Here is a 19,573-nt window from a genome sequence, read left to right as displayed (position 1 = left end):
AGTAGAATAGTTGACATTATTCAGAATGACACTGAAGTCTTCCCTTGAGATCTCTTGGTCCCATCATAGGTTATAACAGTCATCAGTTTTATATTTTTCTGGATCTGTTCTTTGCATTTATATATAAACTGAAAATGAGACGTTGGTATGTGTGATCATGATGAACTTCTAGATCTTGGTGGAATCTTAGACATTGCCTAGTCTGCCTTCCCACCCCTTTCCCATTTTATAAATGAGACAAATCCAGGGATTTAGTGACTTGCCCAAATTATTACAGCTGGTTAGTGACAGAACCAGGACTATAAGCAAGGTCTCAAGACTCCCAAGCCAGTATTCATCTTACGGGAGCAAATGATAATTCTCAAGAAAGAACAAATTGTTGGGAGGAACAAAACTAGTTCCTTAGTTGCATAATTTTCCCTCTAAAGATTTTTCTTTGATGTTCTTGACTCAAAATCCAACTTTCTGGTATTTAAAAAAAATCAAGATCAAAATTAATAGGTGGAGCACCTTAAAGCATAATACAGTTGACTTTGTAATTAGCAGAGTTGAAAGTGATGAGAAGATCCTCTAATTTTCTTTGTGCCTGCAGGAAGGTGGGAGTCAATCATTTTGACAAGTCTCCTGAAAGGAACAGCTAGCAGGAGCTGAAACCTTTTTCCATTTGGTCTCGTGGCAAAGAGATCACGCCAGCAGCTCCACACAGTATGGAAGACAATTCTTGTATTCTTAAAGTTTTTTTTTAAACTTTAAAAGTTATACGTGTTTGTTTTTTCAAAGTGTAAACTGAAAGTCCAAGCATTTTACACAGTATGTATTTGTTTTCCTTCTACATTGTGGATATTATTCCATGCTAGTATATAGTGATCTATTTCATTGTGTTTTTAAATAGTTGTAAAGTATCCCATAGAATGAGTGTACCATGATTCCACTAAATAGTTCCGGTCATGGACATTAAGGTTCTCTCCAATATTTGGCTATTTTGAATAATTCTGCTTTGAACATCCTTATAAATGTATCGATGTGCATTTGTATAGGTACTACTGTAGGAAAAATTGCCAGAAGTAAAATTGTGGGGTCAAATGGTATTGCAAATTACTCTCCACAAAATATTGTGCTGACTTAATACTCTTATTCTGATTGTGAGAGCGCTTGTTTCCTACATCCTTACCAACTTAGATATTGTGACATCTTAATTTTTACTATTTTGTTAGGAAAAAAAGCATGTCACTGTTCGAATGTGTATTTCCATGATTCTGGTAAGGTTAAATATCTTAAAATTCTTTCTCATGTTCTAAGTCATGGTGCAAAGAATTTGAAATATTAGGATACTACCACTCTATAAAACAGAAGTTGATATAGGGATTTCCTGTACCTCGGTGAAACTGTTTCTTATTTTTCCAGATATGACGTGCTCACTAGTCTCCTCTGAACAGTCTTCTGGGACTTCTCTCTTGCCTAAAGACAATGCCCCATTTTCATGGGGTTCCTCGGATGAGGATGGATTGGATGACTCCTTGCTGGATCTGTCTGAGGGAGAAGAAGATGATGGCCATTTCAGTTTCACAGAGGAAGATATTCAGGAGCTCTTGAAGGATGATGACCTATCAAATGAGCACTTTTCTTGGGGAGGAGGGTTGCTTAAAGATGACAGCAGTCACGTTGAGAAGGGAGGGAAAGGGGATCAAATTCTATTTGATACTTCCCAAGAGAAAAATTCATCATACACCTTGGGACCAGTAGCTGAGACCCCTGGCCTCTTAAAACTACCTCAACTAAGTACATCAGTTGGTCATGGCCCAACTCCTACTAAACCGTTAAACAGACACTTTGCACTAGAAAAGAATCTTGTAAAAGTAACAGTTGCACCATTTAATCCAACAGTTTGTGATGCTGTGCTTGATAAGGACAAGACTGATTTATCCAAAGATCTTGAAAAGCCCTCCTCCCTTGGGGAAGAGATGAGAGAAGATGGTCTTAGCCCAAATGAGAGCAAACTCTGCACTGAGTCTGAAGGGATCAGTCCCAATAATTCTGCTTGGGATATGCCCCCGCTCTCTTCTCCAGACAGTAACTTTCAGCAAACTGTGTCTGATAAAAATATGCCTGACAGTAAGAAACCTACACCTGTATTCTCTCAGATCTTGGACAATTCAGAGACTCCTCATTTGGGGTCATCCTGGAAAAATGGATCACATAAATCAAATTGTGAAATGACGTTTCCAGTTGTTTCCAGTTCATCAAACAAAGTACGTATATTTTTTCAAGGTAAAGAGAAAAATTATTTTCATTCACAAGCTGTATAGCAAAGCTTTGTATTCATCAAACAAATTGGGATTTGAACCCTGACTAGAACTGTCACCTTGGGAAAATTATTTAGCCTCTCTGTTCTCTCATATTTCTTATCTATAAATTGGACTAAATAATACTTCACACATATATGGTAAGGATTAATGAAATAATGTCTATATGGTAACTGGTATATAATATTAAATTGCTATTATTGGCTAATTACTAAGATAATGATGATATTACTATTATTTTTCCTTTTTTGGGGGTTTTAACCCTAAGTCTCAATCTCGGGTTGCTATGCTAAATGAGATACAACACCTGATCAGCCACTGAAGAGCTAAAAAATCTTCGACAATTTACCTAACCTCTTTAAGCCTGATTCCCTGTCAAATGGGCATACAACTTAGGGTTTCTTTCTTTTCCTTAAAATTAGTTATTATCTCACTTAAGGCATCTGCTATAGTGCCTGTTACACAGTAGGGTACAGGAATATGCCTTTGTAGCCTATAGTTTAAGAATATGTCTGTAAATGGTGTTTTCAGGTTTTTTTTTTTTTTTTTTTTTTTTTATGACTATCTTCTGCTTTGAATGAAAGCAGAATGTTCTTGACAAGGATTCTGGGAAGCTGAAAGTCAACGAGAGAAGACTAGGCAAAGTCATACCTGTTCTGCAAGCCAAAAGAAGGTAACAGTATGATAATATTCTGGTTTCTGTTGGTTCTCTTCAATTTCTGTCTTCCGCTCCTCCATTTCCCCTTAATGTGGAATAAAACCACGCACCAGGAGTAAGCATACTTTAAGTTCTGGGACCACTAACGTGTAGCTGTCTAACCTTGGGCAAGTCAAATAATCTATGTTTATTTGTCAACAAAATGAGGCTAATGATGCCTTCCCTGCTGTTTCTCAGTTATTTTGAAGAGTCAGAAAGACCTATTAGTGAAAATACTGTATAAATGTAAGATTTCTTTTCCTGTGTATGGGGAAGCCTGGTCACAGATATGATAGGAAGTTAGAATAATTTGAACACAAACGTTAAAATACAACTATGTAGAAGATCATTTAGTCATCTCTTCCAACTTGAATGCAGCTGTCCTTGAGGGAAAATTCTAGTAGAGGTTGCAGATTTGGGTCACTTTACAATCTGTTCTCTTGTTGCCAGGAGATGGCAGTGTCTCTACATGGGCCTTTCCAATTAGCAGAGCTTTTTTTTTTTTTTTTTTTAATGTTTATTTATTTTTGAGAGAGAGGGAGACAGAGTGTGAACAGGCGAAGGGCAGAGAGAGAGAGGGAGACACAGAATCGAAGCAGGCTCCAGGCTCCAAGCTGTCAGCACAGAGCCCGACGCGGGGCTTAAACCCACGAACTGTGAGATGGTGACCTGAGCCGAAGTCGGATGCTTAACCGACTGAGCCACCCAGGCGCCCTATAGCAGAGCTATTTTTTAGGTTGAGTCAGATTGACTTCCCTACAAAGGGATTAAAAAAATTTTTTTTATTACACAGATATTATATTTATTTTGCTTTAAATTTTTTTTAAGTTTATTTTGAAAGAGAGAGAGAGAGAGAGAAAGCACACGGGGCAGAGGGAGAGAGAGAATCCCAAGCACTCTGCACCACCAGCACAGAGCCCTATGCAGGGCTCAAACCCACAAACCACTAGACCATGACCTGACCTGAAGTCAAGAGTCGGAAGCTTAACCAAATGAGCCACCCAGGCTCTCCTCTGCTTTAAATTCTTTTTAATGTATTAGAAATAAGGCTAAAGTTTCCTTTGACTTCTATCCTTAATCCCAGTTTTTTTGTTTGTTTGTTTTGTTTTCTTTGCACAATTGAGGGAAACTTGGTGAATTACTTACAGTGGAAGTTATACCAAAGAGCCAAGTCAGGCTACTTAGAACAGTTATGAATTTATTATCTCCATATTCTAATCCACTGACTCCATAGTACAGTGCAAACAGGATGAGCAAGGGCCAAAAATTGTTCTTGCCAAGGTCACCAGTATTCTAACTGCCACACCCAGCTGGTTCTTTTTGGTCTTTATCTCTTTGAGTTTTTCTGTGGCTCTGTGAAGTTATTTCTTGATTAACCTTGAGTTACTCAACAAGTGCTTACTTTCTCTGGGGACTGGATAATCTTCACTTTCCTATGCCTTGTTAACAGGAGGTTGTATCTGTTTCTCATCTTCCTTTTTTTCTCAACTCCACACTTGATTTCAGCTTTATACTATGTGACTAACACTGTCTTCTGTCACTGGATCTTAAAGAGTATTTTGCCTCTGAAAGTTAGTTGTTCTAACTGATCGGCAATATATGACTTCTCTCTATAAACACTACACTCATGGTTCTAATGGGCTGTTTTTCCTCCCGGTTTGCTTTGTTCAAGGACTAATGTTCCGACGTTTTCACAATCAGATCTAGAAAAGCAGAAGCAAAGTTATCTCAAGGAAGTCATTGCTCATATAGAACACCCAAAGGACACTAACCAAGGTAACATGGTAACCAGAGAATGGCATGTAAAAGATGTGATGGGACTTCTTTTTTTTTTTCCAGTGTAATATAGATTAAACTGGGAGATTATTTTGAATTTTCTAAAATTGATGAGAAAGATAACTTCTTTACCCAAAGATTTTTACTTTAAAAGATTGCCTAACCAAATAATTCCCCAAGTGGTTTGGCTAACCTGTATTAGAGAGGGGTCCAAGGAGACTCATACCACTATGTGAAGAGTGCGTCTTCCATGGCTGAGGGCTGTAACCAGACCTGTAGTTTTCTGATAGGGAATTTTTTTGTCTGAAAAATAGAAGTGGATGACCAAGGGCTGCTTAGTAATCACTAGTGTTTTATATAGAATTATTTATTTTCCCTGTTTCCTTCAGGATTTAAATGTAAAAAGGCAGGCATTTCAAATAATATTCTATATCTGCATTTGAATAAAAGCTCCTAAAAGGTTTTGACTACCTTCCAGATTCTTCAAGCTGAGTTCTCCCTAGTTCATTAAAAGCTATTACAAAGCAAAGTGGCCGGATTCTTTCTCCAGCCCTCAAAAGATATAGGCCCTGTTATCATTCATCCTGGACTAGTAGCTGGTGGGAAAACTCCTAAAGGGAGGGGAACTTGTGGGCTATACTGAAGGGGCTGAGGTTAGAGAGGTACTGATAAAAGTTATCTTCTCCTAAATATCACTCCATATTTGGTCATCCTCAGCTTCTTTCTGTATTCATTTAGCAAATCTTCCTCAAATATTTTCAGTGGTGCTAGGTTTGAAGATTAGGAATTTGAAATGTAAAGAGGACCAACGTAGGGTCCTAGCTTTCTAGGAATTGATAGTCCAGAGAAGGTAAAGATGATTATACCACAATATTGATTAGTGCTCTAAGAGAATTATGTATAACGTGCACTAGGAACAAGGAAGAAGCACTTCTGTTTGTGTTTGGGGAGAGTGGAGGACACCCTAGGTAGGCTCCATGGGGAAAATAATTCTGTTATTCTAAGATCTGTCATAAATTACTAGGAAGAGTTTTAGGAGAATTCTTGACCAAAGACTCGGAGGAGACTACTCCCATCCCTTTTTTTTTTTAAAACAAATCTTTAATTAGTAGTTTTGGAACTGAGGCATCAGCCAGAAGAAGTTTTTTTTCCAGGTCCTTTTATTTTTTCTTCAAAGACTTCATTAAGGAATCAAATACTGCTTGTACTGATGGCTCAGCCCTCTGCTTGTGAGATCTCTTTGTTTGAACTATTTTAAAGTTTTGGGTTTTTTTAAGTTTATTTATTTAGAGAGAGAGCGCAGGGGAGGGGCAGAGAGAGAGAGAGAGGGCGGGAAAGAGACTCTCAAGTAGGCTCCACACCATCAACACAGAGCCCGACACAGGGCTCAAACTCATGAACTGTGTGATCATGGCATGAGCCAAAATCAAGAGTCAGATGCTTAACCAACTGAGCCACCCACGTGCCCCTTGTTTGAACCATTTTAAAGGTCTGGTGGAACTAGAGACACCCCTCTCCCATCGGCCCAGACCCCCTCGCTGCGGGTCATTAACTGGAGGGGCAGATTGAAAGAAGTTTGTGTGTGTTTAACCTCTGTGGAAGAGACTTGAGCATTGCTTTTCCCTCTGTGAGGTGACTTTCTTTTATGTCCTAGGCAATTCATACTGATGATACCCAATTATATTTCCCTTCTCGTTTGGGACATTTAGAAGAGAAAATTTCACAAGAAAAGCAATGAGCAGCTACTCATGTTACAGCGTCTTTCCAGTCTCTTTCCCACTTAGCAGTTCCTCTCCCACTTTACCATAATAATCTGTATCCCATAAGAAACAGCTAGAATAACATGCATAGGGGAAAGACAGCATACTTTAGTGGTTGAGAGAGTAAAGTCTAATCTAGAGTTAACTTCTGGGTTCATACCCTAACTCCACTGCTTACTGACTCTATGACCTGAACCAATAAAACTCAGTTTTCTCATTTGCAAAATGGGTATAATAATGAGGTTTAGCATATGTGAAAATTCATACTTGTAAGCACAAGTATAATGCATAGAACAGTACCTAGCCACTAACAGTACCTAGCAGCCAACATTTATTGAATACTTGGTATTATTTGCAAGAAAGGGTATCTTTACAAACTGAAGTTTTTATAGGTAAAGTAGTATGATGTCAGGTGTTTGTTTTCAACTCTTAAAAAAAAAGCCAAAACCCTGGAAAATTAGAGGGAACAACTTTTACAAAATGTTGATTAATTAAGCTGAGTGATAGTTATGTGGGGATTCATTATATTTTCTACTTTGTTTTTTGTTAATTTTTTTTTGAACCATTCATTTTTGAGAGACAGAGTGGAGGGGGGGGGGCAGAGAGAGAGGGAGACACAGAATCTGAAGCAGGCTCCAGGCTCTGAGCCATCAGCACAGAACCCGACACAGTGCTCAAACTCACGGACTGTGAGATCATGACCTGAGCTGAAGTCGGATGCTTAACCAACTGAGCCACCCAGGCGCCCCTATAGTTTCTACTTTGGTGTGTATTTGAAAATATCCATAATAAAAGGTTATTATTATTATTTTTTAAGTGTGTTTTTTAGGGGATTCTTTTTTGAATTGCCATCATCACCGGTTTTATTCTAAAAATTTCAGAGTCCTCTAGCACTTGCTCCTGCTTTCCAGGAACCCAGTGTGATACCATGTTTTTGTGTTACTTCCCACTGCCCACTACTCATGCGTCCAAAGTTTAAAGATTCTGTGCAAAATTTCAGAGGAGAGTGGGGATATATTTTATTCCTCCTCTATTTATATATGAAGTAAAGAGTAGCCAGAAACAAAAAGAGGAAGCATATAGTGCCTCCTGTCCTTTTTGATATGTTAAGTGCTATTTCACCTTGGAAAAGTGTAACTCTCCAGGTTCTTTATTAGAAACAGAGAAATTAGTAATGTAGTTCCTGTCAATTCAGTTTGAGTTCTCTCCATTGGGTTAATGTTCTTTCACTTTATCAATAATGTGTATGTTATTGACACAGAATATGATAATACAAGTCATCCTTCAACTCCAGTATTCTAATATAAATATAATCTCTTTTTAGTTTAATGCCAGGTGAGTCTTTAATAGCATTTACAAAGAATTACCAACTACTTCCTTCCTGACATTCCAGCTAATGGAAAACTTTATATGGAATTATAAGTTCTTAGAGTAGAAAAGGAGCGTTAAGATCTTCTCTTTAATCTCCTAACATATAAATCTGTTCTATATATCTTTGCCAAGTGACCATTCAGCTTTTGCTTAGAATTCTAATAACACAAAACTCATTAACTCATGAAGCAGGCCATTCATTGTTTAAAAAATTCTGATTGTTAGAAAGTTATTCCTTACACTGAGACAAACTCTACTTCCCTATAGTTTCCAGTGGTAGTTCCTAGTTGTGCCCTCTGGGATCACAAAAAATAACTATTCTCTTCCATATACTTAATGTCTTCTAAGGACCTTTTCATGTTAATTATCTCAAATTAAGATTTTTAATGATTACAAAGTATTATATAATTTATTATTCCATTTGGATAATTAGGTTGTGCCCATTTTCATTAGTAATGCTGCAGTGAACATTCTGGTCAATAAATATTTATGTACAACTCTTATTTCTATAGGATGAATACCTAGAAGTGGAATTGCTGGGTAAAGTATATAAATATTTTAAAAACCTCTGTTACATGTTACCAGATTGTCCTGCCCCCCAAAAAATGTATTAATTTTTATTGTCACCAATTTGATAGGTAAATTTTAACATATTTTGTTTTAATAATTAGTGAGGTTAAACATTTTTTATTTATGTTTATTGGAAATATATACTTAATCATGATTTTTAAAAATCATCTAGTATCTAGTTTATATTCCAGTTTCCCCAGTTGTCCCAAAAATGTCTTCTTGTAAACTGTTCAAACAGGATCGAATCAAGGTGCACGTGTTTAATTATTGTCTCCTTAGTCTCTCTTAATCTAGGTCACTTGTTTTGTAGATTGTCTCACATTCTGAATTGTGTCTGATTGTTTCCCTGTGGTGTCATTTAACTTGTTCCTCTATCCCCTGTATTTCCTATATATTGGAAGTTGGATCTAGAGGAGGGATTAGATTCAGAGTAAGCATTTTTGACTGGTATAATTCATAGGCACTGTTATGTATTCGATCTTTATCAGATTAGGGGACACCACACAGTAACAGGGTGTTCTTTTTTTCTTTTTGGCATGGTGTTCTAATAGTGATGCTAAGTTTGATCACTTTGTTAAAATGTTAACTGTCATATCTTTCCATTGTAAGGTGCATTTTCCCCTTTGTAATTAGTAAGTCATCTGTGGGTGTTGCTTTGGTAACATTTGAATATCCTGTTCCACAACAATTGTTAATTGTTTTAGTATTCATTGATGATCCTTGCCTAACAGCTACTACACAGAGAATTGCATAGAAAGTATTCATTTTCTAAATAATTTCTAATATAATTTCTTTTGCAATGAATACCTTCCATTCTTCTATAAAGATTTTTTTAGTATCACTATAACCTCATAGGTTCTTAAAAATTAACGTTACAGTGGTCATTATATATAGTCATTACTTTTTAAAATTCTGTTTGTCTCAAGTTTGACCAGTGGGGACTCCTTCCTTCAAGTGGGCTCCTGTGTCTTCTGACATGACCCCATTAATCTTTTTTTAAATTATGGTAAGAAAAGTAATATCAATTGACCAATTAAATCATTTTTTTAAGTTTATTTATTTATTTTGAGAGAGAGTTGGGGTGGAGGGGAGAACGTGACCAGGGGAGGGACAGAGAAAGAGAGAGGGAGAGAATCCCAAGCAGGCTCCTCACTGTCAGCATGGAGCCCAGTGCTGGGCTTGAACTCAATGAACTGTGAGATCATGACCTGAGCTGAAACCGAGAGTCAGACACAACCATCTGAGCCACCCCGGCACCCCACAATTAAACAGTTTTTAAGTGTGCAGTTCAGTAGTGTCAAGTTTATTCACATTGTTGTGAAACATCTACAGAACTTTCTTATCAAACCCATTATAAAACAACTAGCCTTTTCCCCTTCCCTATAAACCCTGGTAACTGCCATGCTAATTTCTGTTTCTGTGAATTTGCCTATTTTAGATACCTCATATAAGTGGAGTCAGACAGCACTTACCTTTTTGTGATTGGCTTATTTCATTTAGTATAATGTCCTCCGTGGTGTAGCATGTGTCAGAATTTCCTTCCTTCTTATGGCTGAATAATAATCCATTCCATGTATATACCACAGTTTGTTTATCCATTCATCCTTCAATAGACATTTGAGTTGCCTCCATTTCTTGGCTATTGTGAATGCTGCTGCTGTGAACATGGGTGTGCAGATATCTCCTCAAGACCCTGCTTTCAATTCTTTTGGATATGTACCCAGAAGTATTGCTAGATGGTATGGTAGTTCTACTTTGAAGTTTTTGAGGAGCTTCCTTACTGTTTAACATAGTGGTTGTACTATTTTACAGTCCCACCAGTAGTGCACAAGGATTCCAGTTTCTCTGCACTCCCAGCACTTGTTATTTTCTGTTTTCTGGGAGTAGCTGCCCTTATGGTGGTTAAGTATTCATCAGTATTACAACTATGTAAATATCGTTCACTGCAAAGCCAAGCACTATACTATAGTTTCATTTTCTTGAATAATTTATTTTTCTGGAGTAATTCATTCTCTCACTTATTTTTTATTTATTATTTTTTTTAATGTTTATTTTTGACAGAGAGAGAGAGAGTGAGCACAGGCAGGGGAGAGAAGAGGACAAAGGATCCAAAGCAGGCTCTGCGCTAATAGCAGTGAGCCAGATGTGGGGCTTGAACTCATGAACCATGAGATCATGACCTGAGCCAGTCAGATGCTCAAGTGACTGAGCCACCCAGGTGCCCCTACCTCACTTATTTTTTAAACTACAAATTAATTTGTCTTTAATCTTTTTGCAATTTATATCCTTATCTATGTTGTCTGTGTGTCTGGGTTGTGCCCCTCTACAAATGCACAGACATACCTAGTAATCTATCAATTCCTTTAATAATTTTTTCTGGAGACCTTCCTAGAGCCTTGTGTCCTTCTGCTCCAATTTATACTGCTTGTTCTCCAGCTTTGCTGCAGAGCTATCATCCTGGTATTTCTTTTTGCTGCCCTCCTCAGTTGACTCATGTTCCTGGACCCCTATTTCTTCCTCTTGATCTGTTTTGGTGGAGCACATTCTCTGAGAATTTCTAAGAAAGGGTGTAAATTTGGGTGGCCCTCCGTATCTGAAAACGTCTTTATTGCCATACTTGATTGGTAGTTTGGTAGAGAATTCTAAATTGAAAATCATTTTTATTCAGAATTTTGGAGACCTACATCTAGTCTTCTTGTTAAGAAGTCTTTTATTAATTTAATTTTTATTCCTTTTTGTGTAACTGTCTTTTTCTCTCTGGAAGTTCTTAGGGTCTTCTCTTTATCCATTATATTATGCAAAGTGTTCTACTTGCTGGGATATTTTCTTCTTACTGGCTTTTTTTTTTTTTTCTAAGTTTATTTTGATAGAGACAAAGACAGCATGAGCAGGGGAGGGGCAGAGAGAGAGGGAAAGAGAGAGAATCGCAAGCAGGCTCTGTGCTGCCAGCAGAGAGCCAGATGCGGGGCTCAAACTGATGAAACTATGAGATCATGACCTGAGTTGAAACTACAAGTCTGGTGCTTAACAGATTGAGCCACCCAGACGCCTCTTGACTTCTTTATTTTTATATTCACATTTATGATTTCTGAGAGCCTTTTCCTGTTTTGTTCCCTTTGCATATTGTGTTGTTCTTATTTGTGAACTAATTTCTTACCTCAAGATTTTGTTTCTTTTTTATTATAATTGAAATTTAGTAAACTGCACAAATTTAAAGTATACAACTTGTCGAGTTTTGACATTTGTATACACCCATGAAACTCATGCAATTGAGATAAACATACCACACCCCAAATTGTCTTTGTGTCTCTTTATAGTTCCTCCCTCCTACCTTTCCTTGACTCCTTTATTCCCCAGGCAACCACTGATCTGCTGTCACTATAGTTTGTAATTTCTAGAATTTTATGTAAACGGAATCATATAGTATATACTAGCTTCTTTCTTGAAGCATAATTATTTTGAAATTCATCATTTTGATAGTTTATTCCTATTCATTGCTGAGTAGTATTCCATTATATAAATATACCACAGTTTGTTTATCCATTCACCTATTGATGGGTATTTGGGTTGTTTACAAATTTTGGCTATTACAAATAAAGCTGTTATGAACATTCATGTACAAATCTTTGTATGGATATGCTTTCATTTCTCTCGAGTAAAAATCTAGTGGTAAAATGATTAGATCAGATTGTAGGTGTATGTTTAGCTGTTTTTTGTTTTTGTTTGTTTTAAGAAACTACCAAACTATTTCCCAAAGTGGTTGTACCATTTTATATTCTCACCAGCAGTGTATAAATTCCAGATCCTCCCATATTTACAAAGAAAGGATTGTTCATGCTGATATATAGAAATTCAGTTGATTTTTGTACATTGACCTTATATTCTGCAGCTTTGCTAAATTCACTAGTTCGTTTTGGTACCTATTTGGTAAATTGCATCAGTTTCTACATCTGTGATCATGTCATCAGCAAATAAACACATTTTTACTTGCTCCCTTCCAATATGGATGCTTTTTATTGGCTTTTCTTGCCATATTGCACTGGCTAGAACCTCCAGTACAGTGTTTAATACAAGTAGTACAAGCAACTTGTTGCTGATCTTAGGAAGAAGACATTTAGTCTTTCACCATTAATTATTATTTTAGGTTTCTCTTAGATACCCTTTATCAACTTTAGGATGTTCTCTCCTATTTATAGCTCGTTGAGAATTATATTAGAAATAGATATTGGATTTTATTAAATACTTCCTCTGCATCTGTTGAGATGATCATACAGTGTTGTTGTGGTTTTTAAAGTCCATTAATTGAGAATTGTATTATTTGATTTTCTAATGTTAAGCCAGTTTTGCATTCCTGGTCTTATGCATTCTGCACTTGGTCTTAAGGTGTTATCCTTATAATGACAGCATTGGGTTGATTTGTTAAAATTTTGTTATGAATTTTCATATCTGCCTTAATAAGGGGTATTGTTTTATACTTCTCTATAATCTCTTGATCTGGTCTTGGTATCAGAGTAATGTTGGTCTCAAAGAATGAATTAGGAACTATTTCTACCTCTTCAAATTTTCCAGAAGAGTTTATATAGAAGAAATGGTATCTCTTCCTGGGTGAGCTTTGGTGGTCTTTCAAGGACTTTGACTATTTCATCCGAGTTGTTAAATTTATTAGCAGGAAGTTAATAACATTCCCTCATTAGCCTTTTATATAGTTTTCTTTAGTGATGTCATCCTCCCATTCTTGGTATCAGTAATTGTGTTTTCTCTCTTCTAATCAGTCTGGCTAAAAGTTTATGAACACTATTATGTAATTCCTTCTTTAAAAAAGAATCCAGCTTTTGTTTCACTGATTTTTCTCTATTTTTCTGTTTTCTATTTCATTGATTTCCATTCTGATACTTACTATGTCCTTTTTTCCTGCTTACTTTGGGTTTCATTTGCTCTTTTTCTAGTTTCTTTAGATGGTTGCTAAGACCATCTATTTGAGTCTTTTTTTTTTTCTAATTTAGTAAGGGATGTTAGGAGTAGGAGAAGATAAACTCATGCAGTCAATCTCTGTTTCTCTGGATGTGTGCCTTGACCTGTGTTTTTAATCAGATTTATTGATCTATACTTTACATGCAATAAAATGCACCCATTTTATAGTGGCTTTTTTTTTAAGTTTATTTATTTATTTATTTAGAGAGAGCAAGTGGGGTAGGGGCAGAAAGAGAGGGAGAGAGAGAATCCCAAGCAAGGCTCCATGCTGCCAGCATGGAGCCCAATGTGGGGCTTGAACTCCCAAACCGTGAGGTCGACCTGAGCCAAAATCCAGAGTTAGGCACTTAACTGACTGAGCCACCCAGGCACCCCTAAAATGCACCCATTTTAAGTGTACTTTTGCTGAACTTTGACAAATTTATGCACCTGTTAAATCATCACAACAATCAGGATTGATAGAACATTCCCACCATCCCCCAAATTTTCCCTGTGCTCCATCTCAGTCATTTTGTCTCTATCCCACTCCTGCACTGGGAAAGCACTGATTTCTTTTTGGTCACTATAATTAGATTTGTCTTTTCTAGAGTTTCGTATAAATGGAATCATGCAGTATGTGCTCTTTTGTGTTTGGCTTCTTTTACTTGGAATAATTTTAAGATATTTATCCATGTTGCTATGTGTATCAGTAGTTCTATACTTTTGCCGTTGAATTTTTCCTTGTATTAATATACTGTAGTTTAATCTAGTCACTTGTTGAAAGACATCTATGTCTCTAGTTTTTGGCTGTTATGGATAAAGCATCTATGAACAGTCATATATGGGTTTTTGTATGGATATGTGTTTTCATTTCTCCAGGGTAAATGATTAGGAATGGAATTGCTGAGTCATATAGGGTTTGTATAACTTTTGCAAAGTGATCGTACTATTTATTGTAGGTTTTATACTGCAAAGGCTTAAGGGTTTTTTTGTATATGAATATTTAGTTCTAAATTTTTTGAATAGATTATCCTTTCCATGGGTTTCTGAATTCTCTATTTTGTTTGATACATATATATATATATATATATATATATATATATATATATATATATATATACATATGTTTTATGCCAATATTCTACTGTCTTGATTACTATAACTGTAGAGCAAGTCTTGAAATTGTTTAGATTTCTATAATTTTCTTAAAAATTAACTTTAGCTTGTCAGTTTGTTCAAAAACACCTGTTGGGTATTTCATTGGGATTGTGTTGAATCTATAATAGATCAGTTTGGGGAGAACTGACATCATAACAATAGTAAGCCTTCTAACCTGTGAATAGGATATATTTCTCCATTTATTTATGGCCTCTTTAATTTCTGTCAGTAGCTTTTTTTCTGTCAATAACATTTTGTCGTTTTTATTGTACATATTTTGTTAAATTCATCCGTATCCTAATGCTTTTTTATAATGTAATAGATGGTCACCACCATAAGTGTAGTCACCATCTGCCATCATACAGTGTTACTCAATATTATTGACTATATTCTATATGCTGTACTTCTCATCTCCATGAGTTATTTATTTTATAACTGGAAATTTGTACCTCTTAATCTCCTTTATTTCACCCATTTCCCCACCTGCCTTCCTGCTGGCAATTAACAGTTTACTCTCTGTGTTTAAGAGTCTTTTTGAGATTTTTGTTTTGTTTGTTTGTTTTGTTTTTAGATTCCATATATAAGTGAACTCATGGTATTTGTCCTCTGACTTATTTTGTTCAGCATTATACCATCTAGGTCTATCTATTTTGTTGCAAATGATAAGATCTCAGTCTTTTTTATGGCTGACTAATATTCCTCTGTGTGTGTGTGTGTGTGTGTGTGTGTGTGTGTGTGTGTGAGAGAGAGAGAGAGAGAGTGTGAGAGAGAGAGACATCTTTTTTTCTAAACTTTTTTTTTAATGTTTATATTTGGAGAGAAAGAGACAGTGTGTGAGCAGGGGAGGGGCAGAGAGGGAGACACAGAATCTGAAGCAGGCTCCAGGCTCTGAGCCGTCAGGACAGAGCCCAACGTGGGGCTCAAACCCACGGACCGTGAGATCATGACCTGAGCCAAAGTCGGACACCCAACACCCCACGTGTGTGACATCTTCTTTATCCATTCATCTATTATAGACAGTTAGTTTGCTTCCATATCTTAGCTATTGTAAATAATGCCACAATAAACATAGGGGTGCATATATCATTTCAAATTGGTGTTTTCATTTTCTTTGGGTAATTACCCAGTTGTGGAATTACTGGGTCATAGGGTATTTCTATTTTTAATTTTTTGAGGAACCTCCATACCATTTCCATAGTGGTTGTACCAATTTACGTTCCTACTAATACTGCACAAAGGTTCCCTATTCTCCACATCCTTGCCAATACTTGTTATTTTTTGTTGTTTTGATACTCACTGGTATGAGGTGATATCTTATTGCGGTTTTGATACTTTTGGTAACTTTTTAATAAATCTCGTAGGATTATCTGTGTTAACATGATAATATCTGCAAATAAGGACAGCTTGTTTCTTCTTTTCCTATCTATATAGGCCTTTTGTTTACTTTTCTTGCCTTATTGCGCTGGCTAGGATCTCTAGTAAATTAACTGTGATATTAGCTGTATATTTATCATAGATATCCTTTGTTCAGGTTTGAGGAAGTTCCCCTTCTATTGGTAGTTTGGTTGAGGAAGTTCCCCTTCTGTTTGTAGTTTGATTGGAGTTTTTATCATGAATGGGTGGTGAATTTTGTTAGTTGAATTTTCTGCATTTATTTAGAAGGTCATATTGGTATTTCTCCTTTTTTCTGTAACATGGTGTATTACATTTATTGATTTTTGACTCTTATGCCAACTTGCATTCCTTGGATAAACTCATTGATCTTCATGAATTATCCTTAATTCAGTTTGCTAATATTTTTAACAGTTTTTACGTCTTGTTAATAAGGAGTATTGGGTTTTAGTTTTTCTTGTATTGTTCTCTAGTTTAAATATTGTGGTAATACTGGCTTCATAAAATGAGTAGGGAAATGTTTTCTCAGTTTATGTAGGATTGGTATCATTTCTTCCTTTAAATGTTTGATAGAATGTATCGGTGAAGCCATCCAACCCTGGAGTTTTCTTTTTAGAAGGTGTCAAAGTAGAGCTGTAAAAGATTCAGGGCTTTTCAGAATTTCTTTATCTTTGAGTCCATTTTAAAATTTTGTCTTATAGGGAATTTTATCTAAGTTGATGAGTTTATTGGCATAAAATTATTTATAATGTTTCCCTAAAGATTCCTTTAATTACTGTAGGATCTGTAGTGATGGTCACTGTTTCATTTCTAACATTGGTAATTTATCTTTTTTTTTTTTTTTTTTTTTTTTCGGACAATCTAGTTAAAGGTTTGTCAGTTTTACTGATTTTTTTTCCCCCAAAGTAGATTTTTAGTTTCATAGTTCTATATTGGTTTTGGCTATTACATTTAATTTTTTTCTACACTTTGTTGTTTCTTTCCTTCCATTTACTTTGGGTTTAATTTGCTTTTGTTTTCTAGCTTTTTAATGTGGAAGGTTAGATCACTGATCTGAGACCTTTCTATTTTCTGCAAGCATTTAAAGTCATAGGTTTTCCCTTTAAGTGCTACTTAGGTGCATCCCACAAATTTTGATATATTTTCATTTTCATTTGGCTCAAAGCAATTTCTAATTTCCCTTGTGATTACTTCTTTGACCTATGGGTAATTAGAAGTGTGTTGCTTAATTTCCACATATTTGGGACTCTTCAGCAATCTTCTTATTTCTAGCTTAATCCCGTTGTGGTCAGAGAATATTCTCAGTATGAGTTCACTTCTTTTAAATATGCCGAGTCTTATTTTTATAGCCCACCATATGGTCTGTTTTGGTGAATGTTCCCTGTGCACTTGAAAATATATATTTCTGATGTTGGTGGAGTGTTCTATACATTTTAGTACGGTTTTGTTAGTTGCTGGTGGTGTTCAATTATATATCCTTACAGATTTTCTTACTAAAAGGAGTGTTTAAATACCTCCAACTCTAATTGTGGATTTTCATGTTTTTCCTTTCAGTTCTGTCAGTTTTTGCCTTGTGTGTTTTGAATCTCTGCTATTGGATGCATACGCTTATAGGAATATTACACGTCTTGATAAATTGACACCTTTATCATTATGAATTTTTTTTTACTCTTAGCAACATTCAGTACTTACATTTTTATTAATATTGTTTTGGAGTCACTTTGTTTCATATTAACTATTCCAACTTTCTTTTCACTACTGTATGCATGATGTGGTTTTTTTTTTTTTTTTTTTTTTTTTTTTTTTTTTTAAGTAATCTCTACCCCCAACATGGGACTCAAACTCAAAATGCCAAGATCAAGAATTGCACACTCCTCCAACTGAGCCAGCCAGTGCCCCTCATATCTTTGTGGATGTCTTGTAAACACTATATAGTTGAGTGTGGCTTTTTTTTCTCCCCACCTCAATCTGAGTCTTCTTTTTTTTTTTTAATGTTTATTTTTGAGAGAGAGAGACACAGAGTGCCAGCGGGGGAGGGGCAGAGAGAGAGGGAGACACAGAATCCAAAGCAGGCTCCAGGTTCTGAGCTGTTGGCACAGAGCCTGATGTGGGGCTCGAACTTATGAACAGTGAGATCATGACCTGAGTCAAGGTCGGATGCTTAACTGACCGAGCCACCCAGGCGCCCCTCATAATCTCAGTCTTCTAATTTAAGTGTGAGTCCAGTCAGTATGGTTGGTTTTAAATCTGCCATCTTGTTACTTGTTTTCTGTTTGTCTATCTGTTCTTTGTTTTTTCTTTCATCTTTTCTTGACCTTTTTTTCAAGGCTCTTTATTATTATTGCTAGTTTTTATTTTTAAAAAAATTTTTTGAGGCGCCTGGGTGGCTCAGTCGGTTAAGCGGCCGACTTCGGCTTGGGTCGTGATCTCGCGGTCCGTGAGTTCAAGCCCCGCGTCGGGCACTGTGCTGACAGCTCAGAGCCTGGAGCCTGTTTCAGATTCTGTGTCTCCCTCTCTCTGACCCTCCCCTGTTCATGCTCTGTCTCTCTCTGTCTCAAAAATAAATAAAAACGTTAAAAAAAAAATTTATAAAAAAAAAAATTTTTTTTTAAGTAGGCTCCATCCACACCCAACATGGGGCTTGAACTCATGACCTGAAATCAAGAGTCACAGGCTTCACTGACTGAGCCAGCCAGGAGTCCCCTTTTTTTGTTGTTTTTACAGTATTTTTTTTTTTTTTTTTTTTTTTTTAACGTTTATTTATTTTTGAGACAGAGCATGAACAGGGGAGGAGCAGAGAGAGAGGGAGACACAGAATCTGAAACGAGCTCCAGGCTCTGAGCTGTCAGCACAGAGCCCGACGCGGGGCTCGAACTCACGGACCGTGAGATCATGACCTGAGCCGAAGTCGGACACTCAACCGACGAGCCACCCAGGCGCCCCAAGTTTTTACAGTATTTTTTAGTATTCCATTTCATCTCCATTCTATACCTCTTTGTTTTATTTTTCGTGGTTGTTCTAGGGTAGTAGTTCTCACGAGGTTTTGGTCTCAGGACCCAGTTACACTTTTGCAAATTGAGGACCCCAAAAAGTGTTTTTGTTTGTGTGGGTTACACCTGTCTATACTTAATCATATTAAAAGAACTGAAAAATTATTTTTTATTAATATATTTTAAGATAATAAACTCATTGCACGTTAACAGAAATAATGTGTTTTTACTAAAAATAATTTTTGGAGGAGGCACCTGGGTGGCTCAGTCAGTTAAGTATTCGTCTCTTGATTTCAGTTCAGGTCATGATTATTATATATTAAATGTTCATATACAGTTGAATCTATTTCTAAAGTGTTGTTTTCTCTTCTATTTTTAGTGTGTCTATACAGGGAAGAATGCTATACCCTTTTAATTATAGTGACCTTATAATATGCTTTTACATCTACTAAGGCCAGCAGTCTGTCATGTACACCATTGCACCCATTCCCCCATTTTTTTCTTCACTACTTGTTGCTTATTTGTTCTTCCAAGTTAACTTTATAATGAAAATTTAAGCTCCAGGAAAAATTCTGATGATATTTTCATTGGAATTATGTAAAATGT

General features: G+C 36.2%; 1 protein-coding gene across 8 annotated transcripts in view; it reads left to right on the top strand.

Moving 5' to 3' along the window:
• S100PBP (S100P binding protein) overlaps positions 1-19,573 on the top strand; it is a 47,710-nt gene that overhangs the window by 16,092 nt on the left and 12,045 nt on the right. For 3 of the 8 annotated variants that reach the window (XM_019429756.2, XM_019429757.2, XM_019429759.2), the window contains exons 2-5: positions 593-705; positions 1,405-2,249; positions 2,888-2,976; positions 4,673-4,776. In XM_019429756.2, the coding sequence (XP_019285301.1) occupies positions 1,407-2,249; positions 2,888-2,976; positions 4,673-4,776 (1,036 nt within the window). In that variant the 5' untranslated portion in view covers positions 593-705; positions 1,405-1,406. Of the gene's footprint in view, positions 1-592; positions 706-1,404; positions 2,250-2,887; positions 2,977-4,672; positions 4,777-8,419; positions 8,448-19,573 lie in introns of all 8 variants that reach the window. The other 5 variants (XM_019429765.2, XM_019429762.2, XM_019429763.2 and 2 more) reach the window with 3 other exon arrangements.

The sequence above is a fragment of the Panthera pardus genome, unplaced genomic scaffold, assembly GCF_024362965.1.
Source record: "Panthera pardus isolate Hobbes unplaced genomic scaffold, ASM2436296v1 HiC_scaffold_11, whole genome shotgun sequence".
Lineage (NCBI taxonomy): Eukaryota > Metazoa > Chordata > Mammalia > Carnivora > Felidae > Panthera > Panthera pardus.
The sequence above is the reverse complement of the archived record's forward strand: the minus strand, read 5'-3'. Positions and strand labels throughout refer to the sequence as shown.